The sequence below is a fragment of the Nyctereutes procyonoides genome, unplaced genomic scaffold (genome assembly GCF_905146905.1).
Source record: "Nyctereutes procyonoides isolate TBG_1078 unplaced genomic scaffold, NYPRO_anot_genome, whole genome shotgun sequence".
Classification (NCBI taxonomy): domain Eukaryota; kingdom Metazoa; phylum Chordata; class Mammalia; order Carnivora; family Canidae; genus Nyctereutes; species Nyctereutes procyonoides.
The window spans coordinates 11016126-11036374 of record NW_026575052.1 but is presented as its reverse complement, the minus strand read 5'-3'; the positions used below and the strand labels follow the sequence as shown (position 1 = coordinate 11036374).

Below are 20249 nucleotides of genomic sequence, written 5' to 3'. Positions count from 1 at the left end.
CAGCCCGAGTCTGCAGCTTCCCAGACGGTGGAAGTTGCACCGTCCCGTCCCTGTTTGCACCGGCCCGGCGGGCGGCCGTGAACCCGGGGGCCCGCCGGGCGAAGGTCCCTCTCACTATCACTTTCAGCAAAGAAAACAGAGCCCCGGGTACCCGGATGCGGCAGCTCCGCCCCCCTCCCCCCTCCCGGGACGACGACGCCTGCGCATCCGGGACTTTGCGCACGGCGGGCGGGGCGGGGCGGGGCGCGGGACGAGAGGAGGAAGAGCGAGCGGCGGTTGGGCGAGGGGGGAGCCACGCCCGCCGCGCCAACGTCTCTGCGCATGCTCTGCGCGTCGGCTTCGGGTACTTTCGACCCGGCTACCGCCGCCCTCACTTCGGGGCTAGAGGTCGAAGGGGGCGGCTGACGCTCCGCTTTTCCAGAGCAGCCTCCGAAACCCTCTCTTCGTCCTCAGCTTCGGGAGGAAGGTGTCGGTGGGTCCTTTCGCCTTCGCGGTGAGGCGTCGACGGCCTGTGGCGGTAGGTTTCCGGGTGACGGGGTCGGCCCCTGGGGCGGGGGCGGGCGGAAAGGAGCGGCCGGCGGGGCGGGCAGGGCGGGCAGTCGGCGTTGGGGTCGCCAGCGCCCCGAGTCCGAGCGGCTGGGGGAGCCTGTCGGCGTGGGGCCCGCCGGCGCGACTCACTTCCGGCCCCCTCCCCCCCGGTAGGTTTTAGGCGCCAGGTTTCCGGGCAGGGATCCTCTGACCGGGGGAAGCTTGCAGCCTCGGGCCGACATGTCCCACTACGTGAACGACCTGTGGCCCGGCTCGCCTCAGGACGAGGAGTCCCCCTCGACGTCCCGGTCGGGCGAGTCCGGCCGCCTGTCCTCGGCGTCCAGGAGCCGCTCGTCTAGCGGAAGCTCTCGGTCTCGCTCCAGCGGCTCGAGCCGGGCGTCGTCGCGGAGTCGCAGTCGGAGCCGGCCCCGGAGGAGGGGCAGGTCGAGGTCCCGGTCCGTTAGGCGCCACCAGAGGAAGTACAGGCGCTACTCGCGCTCCTACTCGCGCAGCCGGTCGCGCTCCCGCGGCCGCCGGGACCGGGACCGGCGCTACGGCGCGACCGGGAGATACCGCCGGTCGCCGTCCCGGCCGCGCTCCCGAAGCCGGTCCGGCTCGCGGGGACGCTCCTATTACCGACGGGCCTACGCGCTGCCGCAGGGCCGGCGCTACTACGGCTTCGGCCGCACCCTGTACCCGGAGGAACGCGGAAGTTGGAGGGGCAGGTCCCGGAGCCGCTCGCGGAGCCCCACCCCTTTTCGCTTGAGCGAGAAAGGTGAGTCGGCTGCCGCCTCGCCCTTTGACGTGGCTGGCGACAACGCGAGTGCGCTGGGGGACCGACGTTGCCGTGGAGTGAGGCGCTTTCCATTGCTTTTGGTTCCTATAATTTTACTAGTTTGGTTGGGAGGAAGGAGGGAAGGGACATACTAGATTAAGAGCGGTTAAAAGCGCTCCATTTGGTACCCAGTTTTGTTTTATTTTATTTTAAAGATTTTTATTTATTCATGAGAGACCCACAGAGAGAGAGAGGCAGAGACACAGAGGGAGAAGCAGGCTCCATGCAGGGAGCCCGGCGTGGGACTTGATCCCGGGTCTCCAGGATCACGCCCTGGGCCAAAGGCAGGCGCTAAATCGCTGAGCCACCCAGGGATCCCCTGGTACCCAGTTTTAAAGTGGACATTCTTTTCTCCTGGGGATTGGAAGCCGATTGTGGTATTAAGTCCTTTTTTCCTAGTGGCTGGCCCTTCTCAGTGGAGCCTTTCTAGCTGTTGCTAGTGATTTCAGTAGTCTGTCTTAAGCTTTTAAGAGAAGAGGAGGATCACAGTTTTTTTCCTCCATACCATGTTACTGGAACTGCTGTATTTTGTTCCAGTGTTTTATTTAGAGATTTATCAGAGAAAGAGCACCTGGGCAGAGGAGGGGCCATAGGGAGAAGCAGAGGGCCTCATGCAGGGCTCTATGCCAGGCACCTGGGAACATGACCTGAGCCACCCAGGCACCCCAGTTTCAGTATTTTTTTTACAAGTGATTTGTTTTACCACTGGATAGGATCATAGAACAGAAAAAGACATGCAAACGAGTATTCTAGGAGTCCGAAAATAGATTTAGTAATGTGTCTGTATTGGTTAATTAGTTGTGATGTTTGTGCCAAATACAAAATCTATTACAAGAGGACTTGATGTTCAGAGTACACGTTTGAAGAGGAAGGGAATACAGGAAATTCAGGCCTCTTTGGTAAGGCAAATTGAAAACCAGTTGGTAAGATTATTTAGGGATGCTTGCTTGTTTTTCCTAGCAAAAAAGATGAGGTGAAGAATTTTTTGTCATTACAGCTATATTTTACCCACTAAAAGAAAATACTTCAATGTCTTTGAATTGTTAGTCTAAATAAAAAAAACTTTGTGATTCACTGTTCTTTGGATAAACGTACTGAAAGATTAATGAATGTTTTGTCTTGTTTTATAGATCGAATGGAGCTGTTAGAAATAGCAAAAGCTAATGCAGCAAAAGCTTTAGGAACAGCCAACTTTGACTTGCCAGCTAGTCTCAGAACTGTTCTTGGATCTAGAGAAACCAACCGTGGAACAGCTGTACCAAACAGTGGTGCAAAGTTTGAGGTAATTATCGTAGGTTTAGCCAAACAAAATCTTCAGAAAACTACTGTTAGGAAGATCTAATAAGCCATTTTTGTTTGATTTATTTTAGAGTGCTTCTTGGAAAGCCTAAATATAATATGTTAAGATCAAAATAATTCTAGAAAGGGTCTCTCCCCCCATGAAAATGGGAGATTAATGATGTTTATTTTTATGTGACTTAGTAGTAGTTATTTTCATAGTTGTAGGTGGTATTTTGGCAATTTCTATGTAGCTATCAAATTTTTCAAAGCAGCCTTTACAGAGTATTTTATCAATAGTTTTCATTTGCAGCATTATGTTCCCACAAAATCTCTTTTTCAGCATACAGTATAGTTTATCTGCTTTATTTCTGTCTTATAGAAATCATGAATGTGGTCTCCAGACATTGATGAAGAAAATCTGTTGGTAATTGATACATGGGCAAAAGCATCAGAGGTTTAACTAATTTGAAGTTTACATTCACACACTGAAAGTTTAGTTTTTTGTTGGTAGAATCATGTGCATGCTAGAATTTGGGATAGATACTGTTTTCATAAGATACTGAAGACAATTTTTTTTAAACTAAATACTTTGTAATGGGCATCTGTGATACAGATGTCCCTTTCATAATATATGCAATATATTCCAGATGTTTTGAGAAATTACAGAAGAAGAGGCCTACTTCACTTGCAGATAAGTTTATTATAATTCTCCAGAAATGTGTAGGATGTGCATTGACAAATTGCACTGTGGTCTTAATTATATGAAATAGAAAGTATAAAATTCGCAATCTCCAAGATTTTATGATAGTTACGGGTTTGATAGGTTTGTCTAGAGAACATCTTAACTGATTCTGTCATTCAGACCCAGGGTTTTGCTTAAGTGTTTAGTAGTAAACAGTAGTTTACTACTGTTTAAGTGGTAAACATCTTAACTGGTTCTATCATTCAGACCCAGGGTTTTGCTTAAGTGTTTCGTAGTAAACAGGATCTTAGTGATCTTAGTCGAGTTGGTTCAAATGATTAGGTTTCCATGTGGCAAGTGCCTTAGTTCTTTGAAACTAGTTATTTTCTGGTATGACTTTACTTTCAGAGTTACTTGAATTTACATCAGGGCAATATAATACTGTTTAATGAGGAAGTGTGTCTTAAGGCGATTATTGAATCAGTTTTTTATGGGAAAGCTGGAATACTAAATGTTGAGGCTGTTAACTATATGGTTAGATCCAACTTGATTTGTGTCTCTACAATTTATATACAGTTGGGCTGCATTTATACAGTATGGGAAACTAAGGGTGAATGGTTTTCTGAAAATGTTTTTTCTCTTATCTGTTTAGTTGTCGGAAAAGCTATCAGAAGATGGAACTAAAAATCCCAGTGAGAAGTCTTCCCAGCAAAAAAGCATAGCTTTTAGCTCTAATGTACGTATACCTAAGTATTGTTTACTCAAAAACTGGAGTTAAAACATTTTTATATGGGCTTTTATTTTTGTTGGAAGGCTCCTTGTTTTTGTGGTAATTTTGGGTCTACTAAGCCACTTTTAGATAGAACAAACCTTTCAAAATTTTTTGTACCATTCTTAAAAGTGACCAGTGTACTGATTCCATCTGTATCTGGTATTCAGTTTTTATTCGATCATTTCACTTTTCTTTAAAATATTATTCTTGTTGAACTATTTAAAAAAGCACATCTCGGAAAACCCTATAATCAGAGTATTTTGAAATCAGCCAAGGGCTTAAAAAAATAATACGCTTCTGCCATATACTTTGCATATGTCTGATTTTCCCTAGTAGTTTTTTTGTTTTACAGTTTGATTGGATCATGTTATAGATGTGGGCCAGTGCTTTGGATTTGGTTGATTTCTCTTACGTTTTAATTTTTAATGAAATTTAGTGTATTTTGTAAAAAGCAAGTATTTTCAAGTAAAGTGTATGTGTTTGCATAGCTGACTTAAGAATTTTTTCTCTTACAGAATTCTGTAGCAAAGCCAATGCTTCAGAAACCAGCTAAAGCTACTGCTGAAGAGACCTCTTCAGGAACTCCCAAAATAGATAAGAAAAAAAGTCCGTATGGACTGTGGATACCTGTCTGAAAAAAGAAAATTAATGTAGAAGGTTGGCTTAAGTGCACTTTATTGCAGATGTGTATTTCTAGCATTATTGAATCCGTGGGAGTCATTTAGTGGTAATTGTTGCAGTTCCAAAGGATGAGACATAAATATGTAAATCCTTAATATATTAGATTAACATTTTAGATTTCTCTTATAGATAAGAACACATGGACCAGAGGATTCATACAGGTGGGAGTCTTGTACATACACTTGTAAATGTTTTGTATGATAGTTTATATGTAAAAGCAAAATTTATAAGAGAAAACAGTGTTTATATTTAATAAATTTGTTTTTTAAAATTTGTGTCACTTTGTGTAAAATTTGTGTATATATAACGTAACGAGTCTTTATTTAAAGAAGTATAAAGTGTTTCTTGTTATAAAAAAAAGCCTTGCTAATCCCACATCCAAATCCATGGACTTGATGGCATAGGGTTCGCTGACTTTACCTGGAGTTTGTGAGAAATGCTAAATTTCTGTCTCTACCCTAGACCTGAATTTGAACCTGAATCTTAATATTCCCAGTTGATGTGGATCTTCATTTAAATTTGAGAAGATAATGCTTAAAATTTGTGGGATTGTGGTGTAGTGTTATCCTGGAAGAGTTAAACTGTAAGTTTGAGGGCAGGAAACTCAGCCAGAGGGGGAGAAATGGAAATGCCTCTTGAACTTAAAATCTGTGAGGTTTAGTCTGTACTTCTTTATTATGCCTTTTTTTTTTTTTTTTTTTTTTAAAGATTTTACTTATTTAATTCATGAGACAGAGAGGCAGATGTAGGCAGAGGGAGAAGCCGACTCCATGCAGGGAGCCTGATGGGGGACTCGATCCTGGGACCCCAGGATCACGCCCTGGGCTGAAGGCAGACGCCTGACCGCTGAGCCACCCAGGCATCTCTATTATGCTTTTTTTACATTTTTTAAAGTATGTTTTTCTTTGCTACTTGTTCTCTCTTTTATCAACTTTGAGTAGTCTCTTAAAGTTAGAAAATAATGAAATAGATTTCCAGTAGGCAGGGATGATAGGTAGAGGACAGGGTAGGCAGACTGTTAGAGATCAAACAACTGGAAAAGAAACACTCAGATAATAAGATTATCAATAGATGACTAGGCAGAGGTCCTGAACTCCTAAGTAAAAACAGTAGCGAAGGTCCTCTGGCGACACCTACTTGGCTGTTAAAGCTGTGCTGTCTAGGATTTTACCTGTACTTTGCAGTAACCTGGTCCCTAGCCACATGTGGTTACATCCAGTTTCTCATACTAGCCGCTTCCGAAGTGTTAAGGCTAATGGCTGTGTTAGAGGAAAGTAGAGATAATAGATTATATTCTAAAATCTTGTATAGGAACGAGCTGCTCTAATTAAATTTGACCTTACAAAAATTTAAATGGACAATAAGGGAAATTCCTGTAAGAAAGGGTTACTCTGGGTGAACATGTTCCTTTTACATCTAGGTTAACAGTAGTTACCAGGTGAAGGACATGCTCTTAAAGTAGGTTCATTTTTATTTTAAGGAGACCTGAGGACATTGGTAGACTGGCCTGGTTATAGCAAAATCTAATGAGGATTTGAGGGACTCCGTGGTTAAGCATCTGCCTTTGGCTCAGGTTGTGGTCCTGGGATCGAGTTCCGCATCAAGCTCACCACAGGGAACCTGCTTCTCCCTCTTCCTAGATCTCTGCCCCTCTGTGTGTCTCATGAATAAATAAATCTTTAAAAAACAGGATTTGTAACAATCTTTTTCATCATTTTGCTGGTAATAGCATTTGCTCTGATTCTGACCTGTATTCGAATACTAGCCTTTAACAGCTAAGTGATTGGACAAGTCTTGTAAGTCTTCAACCAAGCCCCTTCATTATGTAAGAAAGGCCTGGCTAATTACCAATTCTGATACTCCAGCAGTGGTTTTTATCTTCAACATTCCTCACCATTAGCTTCTCCTTCAGCCTATTAGCACGCCTGAGGCTTCCCTATTTCCTCGTTCATCTCTTAGTCCTTTGGCTCTTTTTCTCTAGTGTCCTGGAAAGAGGTTTATATTCTTTTTTCATAATTGCCTCATTGAGTACAAACTCTTCTTGTCTAAGTTGACCTTATCTGTTGGGTCTGTCCAGGTCTTTGGTGTTTAGCTTTTCAACACAGGATATAAAAGTGTAAGCCCAGACTATCACGTAAGTGGGATGCAGTTCCCCAGGTGTGATAGCCTGTTACTGTGGAAGTGGTGGACAGTATAGGAAGATGGTGCTGATGGTGAGAGATTGTACCGAGAGATTAGTGGAAATGAGAACCATGAAAAAGGTAAAACATTAGTGAAAATTTATCCCAGTATATTTAAAATGTCATTTCAGTATTTACAAGAATTAGTGGCATTTTGGGGCTGAGTGGCTCAGTTGGGTGTCTGCCTTCGGCTAGGGTCGTGATCCCAGGGTCCTGGGATCAAGCCCCCCACATCAGCCTCCCTGCTCAGCGGGGAGTCTCCTCGCTCTCCCTCTGACTCTCTCCACCACTCGTAATCTCTCCCTCTCAAATAAAATACTAAAAAAATTAGTGGCATTTTACACTCTTTTTGTACTAGGTATTGATATCTGTGTATTTTACACTTAAAGCACACCTCAGTTGATCCTAGCCACTTCCCAAGTGATCAGTAGTCACTGGTGGTGGGTGGCCACCATTTTGGAAAGCACATCCCTAGATAGGTTCAGGTGTTAAAAACTGCGTTTTTTTTTTCTTAAGGTGTAAGCTAGAGAAACTAACTCAACCACAGCATGCTGTCCTTTTTCTTTGCTGAGAACCTTTAAGATTATTCTAGTAAAATAAAACTTGGGTCTTATGAGTGCTTGCTTTTCACTTGAGTTCTTCCTCAAATTTTTCTTTAGGGATTTGCATGCATTTATTTCCTTTGATCCTTCCATTTTCTACACTGGCTTTGTCCTTTGCCCACTGTTAGGATTGTATCCTTGGCCTGCATCTCCCTCTACAAGCTCTTGACAATTTCCTCCACTCTGCCTTTAATTACTATCATCTGCTAACTGAAGATCAATTTCCTGAATTCCTTTCTAGTGCTTGCTCTCTGCTCTTCAAAATGAACCTTTCCTACACCGAGCTTATTACAGATTGCTTATTGGACCACCCAGTCACCTTCAGAATAGTCCTCAAATCAGACTGACGTCTGCTCTTTTGGTTGAAGCAGCAGTGGTGGTTGAGTGCTTTTCTCCTCTGGAGAAATCTATTTTTCCTTTATTTTTTAAAAGATTTGAGAGAGAGCGTGAGCAGGGGGAGGGGCTGAGGGAGAAGCAGACTGCCTGCTGAGCAGGGAGCCCACCCTGGAGCTTGATCCTGGGACCCCAGGATCATAACCTGAGCTGAAGGCAGATGCTTCACTCACTGAGCCACCCAGATGCCTCTATTTTTCCTTTATATCCAGATTATCTCTTGAAACCTATTCTTACTAATCTTTCCCTTTTTCTCCTTTGTACACTGGTATTAAATGTTTTTTTTTTGTAAAATACTGAAGGAACAAATGAACCTGCCAAGTTATTACTGTGAGAAGCCTGGGCAGCATAGGTGTGTATTTGTGTTGAATTATTTTAAAGTTATTTAGAGTCCAAGCAGGAGGGGCAGAGGCAGAGGGAGAATCTCCAGCAGATTCCACGCTGAGCACAGAGCCTGTGGGGCTCCATCCCAGGACCCTGAGATCACGATGTGAGTGGAGATCGAAGAGTCAGACACAGGGCAGCCTGGGTGGCTCAGCGTTTTAGCGCTGCCTTCATCCCAGGGCCTGATTCTGGCGACCTGGGATCGAGTCCCAGGTTGGGCTCCCTGCATGGAGCCTGCTTCTCCCTCTGCCTGTGTCTCTGCCTCTCTCTCTCTCTGTGTGTCTCTCATTAATAAATAAAATCTTTAAAAAAAAAATAGTTGGACACATAACCAACTGTACCACCCAGGCTCCCTGTCTTGAATTATTTTTAAAAAGTCAAAATTACTGCCTGTTTCCATTCCACAGAGGCAATTATGCACAGAATGATGTACATGCTGGATTTTTTTATGCCTTATAAAAACTCTTTAGAAATGAGCATCGTTTCATGTTAGTATGTATAGATCTACTTCATTCTGTATTTGAATGTACATTAAAATTTCCCTATTCACAGTACATTGAATATACCATTATTATTACTGGCACTTCTATTACCATCTTAATCAGCCTGGCATTCACTATATCAGAGCTTCCTATTGGTGTGCCCAACTTACTGAACCCAGTTCTAGTCCTCATAGAAAATGGCACAAATAACTTTTACTTTTTATGGGATATTCCTTTCAGGTTTTCTGTCCCATGTTTCCCATGATTACTACTCAAACTACATGCCCTCATTTTTCAGTTACAGTTGAATAAGGTTAAAATCTCAGGCTTTTAAAAAAATTGTATTATGTAAGTTTTAATAATACTTTGGCCAAATGTTTGAATACAGTTTCTTCCAAGGGAAATTTGCTTTTTGAAAATGGTGTATTTAAAAAATGTCATTAGAGGATCAGTTTCTTACCTTCTGTGCTCGCCCTGTAAATGTACCTGGGCCCTGGGGTAGAGCATGGGATAGGCAAGCACCTGTTAATTGTGACTATTTCTGGAGAGGGTTGGCCAGGGTGAATTTCCAGTAGCCACTGTCCCCTTCCTTTCACTACCTACCATAGCTTACAAGAAAAATTGGTACCAATTTAGCATTCTATTTCTGAAGCTCTCCAGTTCAACTCTAGGTCAAGTCAAACATGACAAATCTAAGGATGATGATGACTCACATGTTTGTAGCTAGGAATTTTAAGCCCAGGAGGTACATACATGAAGCACATTTTGAACACAGAAATACATGACTTTTTTTCTGAAACAAGTGAATAATAAATATGTAAGCACTGGAAATACATAGTTATAGAACACTTTTTTTTTTTTTTTTTTTTTTTTTTACCAATTATAAAAGGAAAGGTAATAGTCCTGGTTTACTGTTAAAATTTGGCAGTCAAAACAGTTCCTGAAGATCAGACTGCTGTTCCTCTTTCCAAATTCTGTTTAATTTCAGCTGTGTATTTCCCATAGAATCTTTCTGCCTTCTTGTTGAATTTGGCATTCCTTTCGTTAATGTAGTCGATGTCTGCATCATCATTATAAGGACGTCTTCGGCTATATTTGTCTCGTTTTTCAATTCTGAGGGAAGAAAAAAATTTACAGAATTCAAAATTGCCACCTTCTTTGATCGTAATAAAACATGCCCAAATAGTTAAGAGTAGAATCAGTAATAGAAACATATACAGAATTCCAAGCTGCTTTCTTTTTTGGTCTTAAGACTGAAAGCAGTATTTTTAGGAGAAAATTCTACAAAGAAATATGTTCAGTGAATTTTCCTGAATTTATAAGTTAATAGTACTATCAGATGATCTAGTCTTAAGATTGGGAACACAGGTTCATGTTGAAATATAGGCAGTGATGTATAACCCTACTTTGAGAGAATTTATATATATACAGCTGGTTCTGCCTGTTACCCTATTCAAAACAAATATAAGTGATGGTGATGGGACCACTCTTCAAACTAGTAATTCCAGTGTTCTAACCCTTGCTGCACTTGAAGTCCCCAAAGTTAATTTTGTTAATGAGGCATGAAATCAGTACCAAAACTTAAGGTTGCATTATTGTACTTACTGCTTTTCCAAGTCTATGACCATCCTATCAATTTCCTCTGTGGAGGGCACATGTGTTCCATGAAGAAGACTGTTGGATGTTGGGTAGAACTCTTCTCCACTGAGAAAGAGCAAGGTGTAAGTACCGTTATAGAGATTCAATACCGTAAGAACTAGACAATGTTTAGTGGTCAAAATGGAAATGTTTGGGATCATACTTGATTTCAAAGAAACAAATCAGACCTGAAAAAAGGTATTTAAGAAATCATCTACTCCAAGGCCCAAGTGAGGCACCAGCTGAGGAACAGAGGCTAATGGACTCACTCAACCAAGTCCTACAGTGAGAGAGCTTGAATGAGAACATGGGAATAATTTAGAGCTCTCTCCACTCTGCTACACTATTACTATTAAAACAGTCGTGAACTGAAGCACACTACCTATCTTAGGGGAAGAGCGAGTGCAGCTTAGCATGGCCTACTGCACCTGATCAAAGTAGATGTCCTCCATAGGCAAAGGACACAGGAACAACAGTAACATGATGATACTACATACAGTACTATGTGCCAAACATTAAGTACATTGTATGAATGAATTCATTTAATCTTTACCATAATCCTCTGAGGCAAGCACTATTATTCCCTGTATACAGATGAGGAAATGGAGAAAAACTGTGTGACACATCTAGTAAGTGGTGGAGCCAGAACCCAAGGCCAGGAAGCAAAGCTCCAGAATCAGCACTCTTAAATTCAAGTTCTTCCAGGTAACACACTAAGAATATACCATAAGTCACACTTACTGTTTTTCTCTCAGTCTCTCATAGGTTTCCATGTCAGGTTTGATCTGCTTGGTCAGCCGATGATACTGGCGTAACTGGGCAGCAGCATAATCTAAAAGGAGAACCGAGACTATTTTAGATATTGGAGCATTATTAGACCTGTTATTAACAGGCCCATTCAATAAAGTAAAAGCCAGTTTTACCTGAGAAGCCCAAGTCAGGGTTTTTCCTCCTCTTCTTCCTCTCCCATCTTTCTGCATCTTCTGCACTGATCTCCAGCAGCTTCACTTTCCCATAGTCCTCCCCTCTTGCTGCACATTCCTAAAAAGAGGGGAAAAAATTAGCTGCATACTCTTATATAATTTTTTGATCCCTTTAAAATCAAAAGAGCCCTAAAGACTGCTATCCAGACGGTTTAAGTTGATTAGCTTGAAAATTGTGGAATTTGCTATGATCTGTAAGAAGTAATAATCTGTAACACTGACACCAAAAACAGCCGTGGTGAGCACCTTAGCTATTTGTTAAAATCCTTTCTCCCCTCCTTTCCAGGCTCAGCGTTGCCCATTTCCTAACCTCCCCTGAAGCTGGATCAGGCCAGGTGACTAGGGCTGCTCAAAGGGAAAACTGATGCATAAGAGGCTCAGGAGCTAATTACAGTTTCTTATTGTTGGAGCTTTTGTTACTGTGGCTTAGGTTCTCAGTCTAATAGTCATTGCTTATGCTACTCTATGTGCCAAGCACTGCATTTAGTGTTTTACACATTTCAGTCTCACAACTCTGTCAGGTGCAGCTGAGACCAGAGCGGGAGTGCTCATCTACCATGCCATAGGCTGCCTTGAGAAAACACAACAGAATCCTGGAAATCACAGCTTGTGAGGATGCTGGAATTGTGCTTACTTTTTTCTTTTCTTCTTCCTGCAGCTCCCGTTCCAGATGAGCTTTTTTAGCCTCCGAGTTTGCAGGTAATTTAAGTCTTTTATCTTCCTCCACAACTTCCTGGTGATTTAACTTTCGAGCTTCATTCTGCCACCAGGACACATAAAGTTTGTTACCACAGGTATGAAAAAAATCTAAATAGACATTACCTGTTTTCTTGTATGGCAGGCATCCAAAGCAGACCTTTGGATGTTATCCTGAACAGAGGAGAGCCAGTAGATAATTTTACTGTGTATTCATGTTGGGAGAATTTTATGGAGGGGGAGATGAGGAGGTCAACACCTATACTGGTAACTTTAAATACTCTTTTACTACCTTCAAGGAACTAGGCAGTAGGAATGGAAAGAGCTATGGTTTGGAAGTAAGAAGGCCTGAGGGATTTATGGGCTTGACTACTCTCTGGCTGTGTGATGTAAGCAAGTTTTTTTAGGATTAGATTGAAACAGGGTTTCCCACAGTGTGAGTTCCACTGTACGCAGGGGCTGGAGAGGATTTTAGATGCTACTGAATGATACTGATTCACATACTGAGAAGGTGATTCTGTTTTCATCTCTCTTTTAATTCAAATTGGATCCAAGATAAATTCTCAGTGACTAATGGGTTTTTAATACTTCGGAGAACACCCTAACACCTTTTTAAAAAAAACAAACAGGGTAGGAGACACCATCAGAATGCAACCCACAAAACCCAGACTGTGGAAGACTATAGAAAAAAGCAATCTTTTTTTCCAACCAAATCAAACAAAATGACCTCCAACCCAAAACAAAACACAAAAAACTCAAAAACGAAACCCAGAAACAGAAAAGATGAAAAGAGAATGTCTAAAGACATAAAAATTTAAAATTCCCATCTGAAATAGTAATATTAAATTTAAATAGCAATTTAAAGAAAAACACTGGTGGTTCCATATATAAACTGTGAAAGTGATAGGAGAGGGACTCCAATCTATGCTTATTTCTTTTTTAATAAAGATTTATTTATTCATGAGAGAGAGAGGCAGAGACACAGGTAGAGGGACAAGCAGGCTCCATGTAGGGAGCCCGATGCGGGACTCGATCTTGGGTCTCCAGGATCACACCCTGGGCTGCAGGCGGCGCTAAACTGCTGAGCCACCCCGGGGTTGCCCTCCAACCTATGCTTATAAAGTTGAGAAAGTTTTTAGACCACAGAGTTACTGGCAGAGTTAGGCCAAGACCACATTTTCTGATTTCTGGCTGTTTTTTTTCCTATCTATGAATATTTTAATTATTTAGAAAATATTTTATTTTTAAGTAATCTCTACATCCATCGTGGGGCTTGATCACAACCCTGTGATCAAGAGTTGCATGCTCCACTGACTGAGCCAGCCAGGGACCCTTCTGGTATCTCTAACAATACATTTACCATCACACTCCCAAAGTAATGAATTCCTCAATATCAAATACCCTCTAATGTTCACATATTCCTGATGGTCTCAAGTGTTTATTATTTTTACAGTTTGAATTCAGAAAAGTTCCATATATTCCGATTAGTCAATATATCTCTTAAGGTTTATTTATTCTATAGTTTAATTCTCTATCTCTTTAACCCCCTGCTCTTTTGAGGACTGTGAAAATGCTTAGGCTGTGTGTCCTATTTCCCGAAGTGCTAGCTGTCTCCCTGTGATGTCCTTTAACATGATCCGTTGATCCCTGTATTTCTTGTAAACTGTTCATTAGATCTAGTGGTTTCATTCAGTTTGGGTAATACTTATTTTTAACAAGTATTATATGAAACTAGGGTTACATACTTCTATCAGGAGACACATAATCTCTGATTTTCTCCCTTTTTGTGATGTTTGCAGTTACTGATTACCTACATCCAGTGATCTGTTAATAAAACCGCAAAAGTGTGATGTTTGAATTATATTATTTCTTCATTCCAGCCTACTCTTCACACAGTACCAGCTTTTAGATTGAGTTTTTCTGGGCAAATAAAAATAAGTACACTCCTCACACATACCCTGCCTGCCTGCGGGCCTCCCACCCTCATGAGGACTCCTGCCTTTGCACTTGTTCTTACGCTCGCTTGGATACCGCTTGGATACCTCTTCCCGTCTCCTTTACTTGTGGGATAGTATCTCACTCATCTTTCAAGAAGCTTACTTGTCCCATTATTTTTTTTTTATTTTTTTTTTATTTTTAATTTTTATTTATTTATGATAGTCACAGAGAGAGAGAGAGAGAGAGAGAGAGGCGCAGAGACATAGGCAGAGGGAGTAGCAGGCTCCATGCACCGGGAGCCCGACGTGGGATTCGATCCTGAGTCTCCAGGATCGTGCCCCGGGCCAAAGGCAGGCGCCAAACCGCTGCGCCACCCAGGGATCCCTTACTTGTCCCATTAGTCCTTAGTTGTCTTTTTCTTCTCTGTCCTTGAGGCACTTTGCTCCTCCCTTTAACATACAATTACCGAGTCGTGGTGTAATTACCGGTTCTGGACCTGAGGCAGGGGCCTTACTGTTTTAACCGCTGCATCCACACTAGCTGTCTGGGGCACACTAGGAGCTTGGCGGGAAGTGGGGAGGAGGGTGTTGGGATGAGTGAGTGAGTGGCCAACTTGCTGTGTGACAAGACACATTCCCTTCCACTTCTGGCCCGCGGTATCCCCCTCCATAAAAAGAAGGGTTTGATAGAATCACTAGAGCGGAGCGTGTGGGGAGAGCTTGCATTAAAAAAAAAAGCACGAGCATTTTTACAAAGTTCTGGAGTGCGGGGATCCCCGGGTGGCTCAGCGGTTCAGCGCTTGCCTTCGGCCCAGGGCGTGATCCCGGGGTCCTGGGATCGAGTCCCGCGTCGGGCTCCCTGCATGGAGCCTGCTTCTCCCTCTGCCTGTGTCTCTGCCTCTCTCTTTGTGTCTCTCATGAATAAAAAACAAAACAAAACAAAACAAACCCCCAAAAGCTCTGGAGGGATTCCAGAGTGCTACTAGGTTGGAAACCACCGGGAAAGACCTTTCTTCAGCTCCGGGGTCGGTCAGGCGCGCAGGTGCGGCTCGGTCGTCCCTCCCGCGTCGCGCCCGCCGCGGGGGGGACAGGTCTCCGCGGCCCCGCGGGCTACTCACCCGCTTCAGGTGCAGCTCCCGGAATTTGCGCAGCCTCTGTTCGCGCCTCTGCGCGGCCAGCTCCGCGGGCGCCGCCGGGGGCTGCTCTCCGCCCTCCGCGCTGTTCGCCGGCACCTGGGCAAGGAGCACCGGCTGGAGACGGGGCGGCCCCGCCGGGTCGAGCCCTCAGCGCCGGCCGGACCCCACGGCGTGTGCCTCCCTCCCTGGCGTCGCCTCCACGTCTAGCCAAGCCTGTAGCCGCAGGCGCCCCTGCCCATCCCCTGGGCGAAGCCCGCCACCCACCTTCTCATTCCCAGACTCAGACCCAGCCGCCATCACCCGGCAGCGCCCGATCCCTCAGACTTCGGCGACAAGTAACTTTCCCGACTCTCTGGCTCACTTCCGGCGGGCGGTAGCCACAGGTATCTGGGAGAAAACCCCGCCCCTTTCTGCTTCTCCCGGAGACAAGGAACCAATCCCCGCCCGTCGCAGCCCTGGGCCGCATCCGATTGGTCCAGGGCTGTGCGCAGGCGCGTTGAGTAGAGACACCTGGGCGGCGCGGGTAAAACCAGAGACCTGGCGTCAGCGCTCTTGGGACGAAGAAGAGGAAAAAAAAACACCGAATGTGTGTGGAAATGCAACCCAAAGCTCAAGATGTGCTCATCATCTGACCAACCTTGTAGTTCGGATTTCTGAATTCAAATCCAGGGTAGATTCACAGTTGCCATCACGTCATACTGTTTTTGTTTGTTTGTTTACTTCATCCTGTTTTAATCCCCGCTTAGTTTATTGTCGCCCTGCTCAGGTCAACGTGAGCTCCAAGAGCACAGCGGATTCCTGTGGCCCGAACGGTACCTGGTGTAGGGTATGAACTAATTTCATACTGTTGAGTGAAAGAAGGAACAAATTGGTTGGGGCTATTTGGTATCTTGAGTATCTTCGTGATGCAGAGGATTTGGATTAATTTGAGGCTTTGACTTTCTTTGGAAAATTCTGCACAGAACAGCATTCTTCATGTATCTGTTCACTCATTCAATAATGAACAGTATGATCGTTCTTATTTATTTGCTAACTAGTCTGCCCTTTGGTTCATCATCTATGAAAAAGAAATAATAAAGCAATACCTATGTAACAGAGTAGTTTGGGGATAAATTAGATAATATGGGTGAAGTATCTGTGACTAGTACCTGGCCCATAGCAAATGATGAGTTATTGCTGACTTTTACCATTTGGCATTAGATGTCCCCCCTCTCCTGCCTGAGATTTTATTAAATGTCTTTCTTCAGGGAAGCCTCAACCTCCACTGCCTGAAGGGTCACTTGCCTGTTATAGCTCATCATACTTTCTTCTTTGTTACATTTACATAAGTGTAATTAAACAAGTGTGGAATTGCTTTGTTTAATGCCACTGATTTAAATGAGGCAAGTTTCTTAACCACTATTAATGCAGCAAGCACTATTAATCCCTGGGTGGCACAGTGGTTTAGCGCCTGCCTTTGGCCCAGGGCGCGATCCTGGAGACCCAGGATCAAATCCCATGTCGGGCTCCCGGTGCATGGAGCCTGCTTCTCCCTCTGCCTATGTCTCTGCCTCTCTCTCTCTCTCTGTGACTATCATAAATAAATTAAAAAATGCAGCAAATCTAGGCCTTTATTGTTTTCTGTATCATGGATGAATTGATAGAGGAGTCTTGCATGTATTTATATTCTTTAGGAATACAGAAATGTCCATGACATAATTATTTTCAGAAAGATCACATTGGAATTACAGGTTCTACAAAACATTTTGTCAGAGCCCTACAAACTGAAGTCAAATAATTAAGGAGAGTTTAATGAAGTGATTGTTTACAAAGTTGTGGCTTGGGTTAAGAGAAACCAGCAAAAGAAAGTGAAGCATTCCAGGGCTAGCAGCAGGGAAAAGCCATTGCTACCCCTAATTTTTTTTTAATTTTTATTTATTTATGATAGTCACACACAGAGAGAGAGGCAGAGACACGGGCAGAGGGAGAAGCAGGCTCCATAGTCACAGAGAGAGAGAGAGAGAGAGAGAGAGAGAGAGAGAGAGAGAGGGGCAGAGGTTCCATGCACCGGGAGCCTGACGTGGGATTCAATCCCGGGTCTCCAGGATCACACCCTGGGCCAAAGGCAGGTGCTAAACCGCTGCGCCATCCAGGGATCCCTGCTACCCCTAATCTTAAAGAGGTAAGGGAAGGATAAGGTAGGAGAGGGTCTTCAGGCAGAGGCTGTAACTAAAGAAATCGACCAACCCATAATCCAGGCAGGGAATAAATATCCTGATCCCATTTCTCCCAGATTTCTTATCTTCTGTAAGTGCCGCTAATTGGAAGGATCTAATGAGAAGAGAGTAATAAACAAGAGAGCTTATTGATGCAATCCATACGGGCCAGCACTTGTGGGTGCAGAACAGAGTGGACACTGGTGGAAGGTGGTTCTAAAGGAGCAAACAACATATCTAACACAATTCTTTTCATGGGACATGGTAACAATTTCATAATTTTTTGAAGTTTTAGAAGAGCTCTTTGTTCAAGTTATATTTACATAGATTTAGTAACAAAGAACAGAACAAGTTGTGTGGCCAACTGAATTTTCCAAGATGATAGAAGATCTACCATCCTATGTGCTGTTCTTACAATGTGACATTGGCATACCTCCTAAGGAGAGATAAGATCTATGTCCCTAATCCTTGAATATGTGACTACGGAGGAAGTGACATGATGTGACTTCTGAGGCTAAGTCATAAAAGGGGTAACAGACTCCATGTGGTTCTCCTGGGATGTTTGTTTTTTTTTAACCCAGTCACCATTCTTTGAGGAAGCCCAGGCCAGATGGACAGGTCATGTAGGACTGAAAATTGGTACAACCCTTAGGGAGGGTAGTTTGGCAATATTTATAAAAATTACAAAGGCATTTTCTTTTTGACTTAACTGTTACACTTCTCAGAATTTATCCTACAGGTGCAATTGCACAGGTATAAAATGACTTATGTACAAGGATTGCTTCCTCCTATGATTTAGTAAAGATGACATGATTGCAGATTCATTGGGTGAGAATATACAATATTTTTTGCTGGCTGTCATGTAAAGCTTGTTGGGTAAATTTAGTAAAGCTTCAGTATACATCTTGGCCAACAGAGGGAACAAAGACAGTGGGATGAATTCTCCCTCACCCTCAGGGAAAGCCCTAGGGTGCAATGATCTAACATCCAGGTAGAAGTCATGACCTGTGATCTGTGCCACATAACCACTGAGTTCCACTCAGGGCTGCTTAGTAAACATATGGACAGTGTAACCAATCAGTTTCCTTCAATATAACAGAATGCTTCCAAAGTTCTAGATATCCATCCCACATCTTGGGTGCAGTTGGGTTGGTTATGTTTAGAGTGATTTTGTTATTGTTCCCAACAACATAGGGGTGCCTGGGTGTTCAAATGTCCATACTGGGGTAAGCCACATACACCTATCCCAAATCTGAGTATAGCCACCCATGGTTCTGACAGTCATATTTTTGGATTCTTTTGGCTAACAAATTGGTGGGCTGTCTGCATGGTTTGGTTAACAGAAAAAGAATACTTATGTCCTGTATCATTAATAGTATGTGCTATAGGCCAGGCTTCTGGATCAGAGTTACTAATGTCGGATGTACTAAGGATACCATTCTCAGCATGTTCTTCCTTAATGTGTTGCTCTGAGGCCTTCCAATCTTCCTTAGGAAGTGATAATATCTAATATCCACCACGGTAATTCTGACAAGCTAAAGAGGGAAAGCTGTTCACATATTCAACAGTTGGGTTGATTTTTATTTTGGGCAAATGAGTGGGCATTTCCATCAGGTGTCCATCCCATGACTGGACACCATAGGATAGACAGAAAGTCAACTAAATGATTCCTAAAAATTTTATGATTGTACTTGGGGTGTGAATTTTCTGTGGATTTATTGCCCATCTGTATCGGGGAAACTAACATAAAAGCTCTAGGGCTTTGGGACCAAACATGAGGCAAAGTGACTTAAGGTCGTATCTGTTGTTAACCTAAACCAGTTCTAATAAACCAGGGTTGATTAAAGAGGGGATTTTGCCACCAGCAGAGAAGCCTGGCCTTGTGTCAAAGATCAAAAGTCATGAGAATTCCAATCAGAAGGAGTAATATCCCAAATATTTCAACTAGCTTAATCATCCTATAAAATGGTCACATAGCCTTTAAGTTTCCTTAAATATTAAGTATTTAGGCACCTAAGTATTCATAAAACTCCCCATTTTAAAACAAGTATTTCTACAATCAGAAACGCAAGGATCAGGGTTACATGTGTGAATAAAACTTTGTATGGTAGAGTTGGTATAACAATCATAGGATAAGAGGAATAAAAGTATAAAAGATGATGAAAAAATTTTTTAATTGTCATATATAGGCCTGGTTCAGAGTCTTGGGATAGCTGTCTATTAAGATGTCATCCGCTTCTGCTTCTGCTTCTGGGATGTCATACGTTTTAATTCTCTGATTGGGATGGACCGCCCACCAGGTATTAGAGCTTTCCTTAAATGAGAACCATGAACCCAAGAATCAATGCCTTTGAGTTTAACTGCACGAGGATTTTTCCAAAGTAACCTTGTAGGTCTTTTCCATTGAGGCTGTAAAGCAACTTGTGGAGACCTCTTTTCCAATAGACAGAGTCTCCAAGTTGGAGGTAGTGACATATGATGTCTGCCTCCTGGGAGCATGCTGTGGAAGGACTTTCCTACCAAGCATGCATTTTCTTTGAAGCCTCTATGTGATATTCAAGTATTTCTCCTTTAATTAGTCAAGGTACGGGCAGCCCCGGTGGCGCAGCGGTTTGGCGCCACCTGCAGCCCAGGGCGTGATCCTGGAGACCCTGGATTGAGTCCCGCGGCAGGCTCTCTGTATGATGCCTGCTTCTCCCTCTGCCTCTCTCTCTGTGTCTCTCATGAATGAATAAATAAAATCTTTAAAAAAAAATTAATCAAGGTGCATGAATTCCTGAACTTAACCTCATAGGTCTCCCAGTTATGCTCTCAAAGAGCATTAATTTATGTTTTTTGAAAGAT

General features: G+C 43.1%; 2 protein-coding genes across 4 annotated transcripts; one reads left to right on the top strand and one right to left on the bottom strand.

The window, feature by feature from the left end:
* Positions 1-303: 303 nt before the first annotated feature.
* Positions 304-5059, top strand: RSRP1 (arginine and serine rich protein 1). The gene is made up of 5 exons (XM_055332831.1): positions 304-517; positions 703-1303; positions 2494-2645; positions 3979-4062; positions 4614-5059. Exons 2-5 carry the CDS (start codon positions 769-771, stop codon positions 4731-4733), a joined length of 891 nt encoding a protein of 296 aa, XP_055188806.1. The 5' UTR covers positions 304-517; positions 703-768; the 3' UTR covers positions 4734-5059.
* Positions 5060-9681: 4622 nt separating this feature from the next.
* On the bottom strand, positions 9682-15559 carry LOC129513749 (pre-mRNA-splicing factor SYF2-like). 3 transcript variants are annotated; one of them, XM_055332042.1, is made up of 7 exons: positions 15475-15559; positions 15193-15324; positions 12076-12201; positions 11382-11499; positions 11200-11290; positions 10426-10524; positions 9682-9933 (listed from the first exon to the last, which is right to left on the bottom strand). In XM_055332042.1, the coding sequence occupies exons 1-7, from the start codon at positions 15505-15507 to the stop codon at positions 9768-9770; spliced, it is 765 nt and encodes a 254-aa protein (XP_055188017.1). In that variant the 5' UTR covers positions 15508-15559; the 3' UTR covers positions 9682-9767. The 3 variants fall into 3 exon arrangements, with proteins under 3 accessions (XP_055188017.1, XP_055188018.1, XP_055188019.1); XM_055332043.1 differs by having other exon boundaries at positions 15193-15306; XM_055332044.1 differs by lacking the exon at positions 15193-15324 and having other exon boundaries at positions 15475-15556.
* Between the last annotated feature and the right edge of the window lie 4690 nt (positions 15560-20249).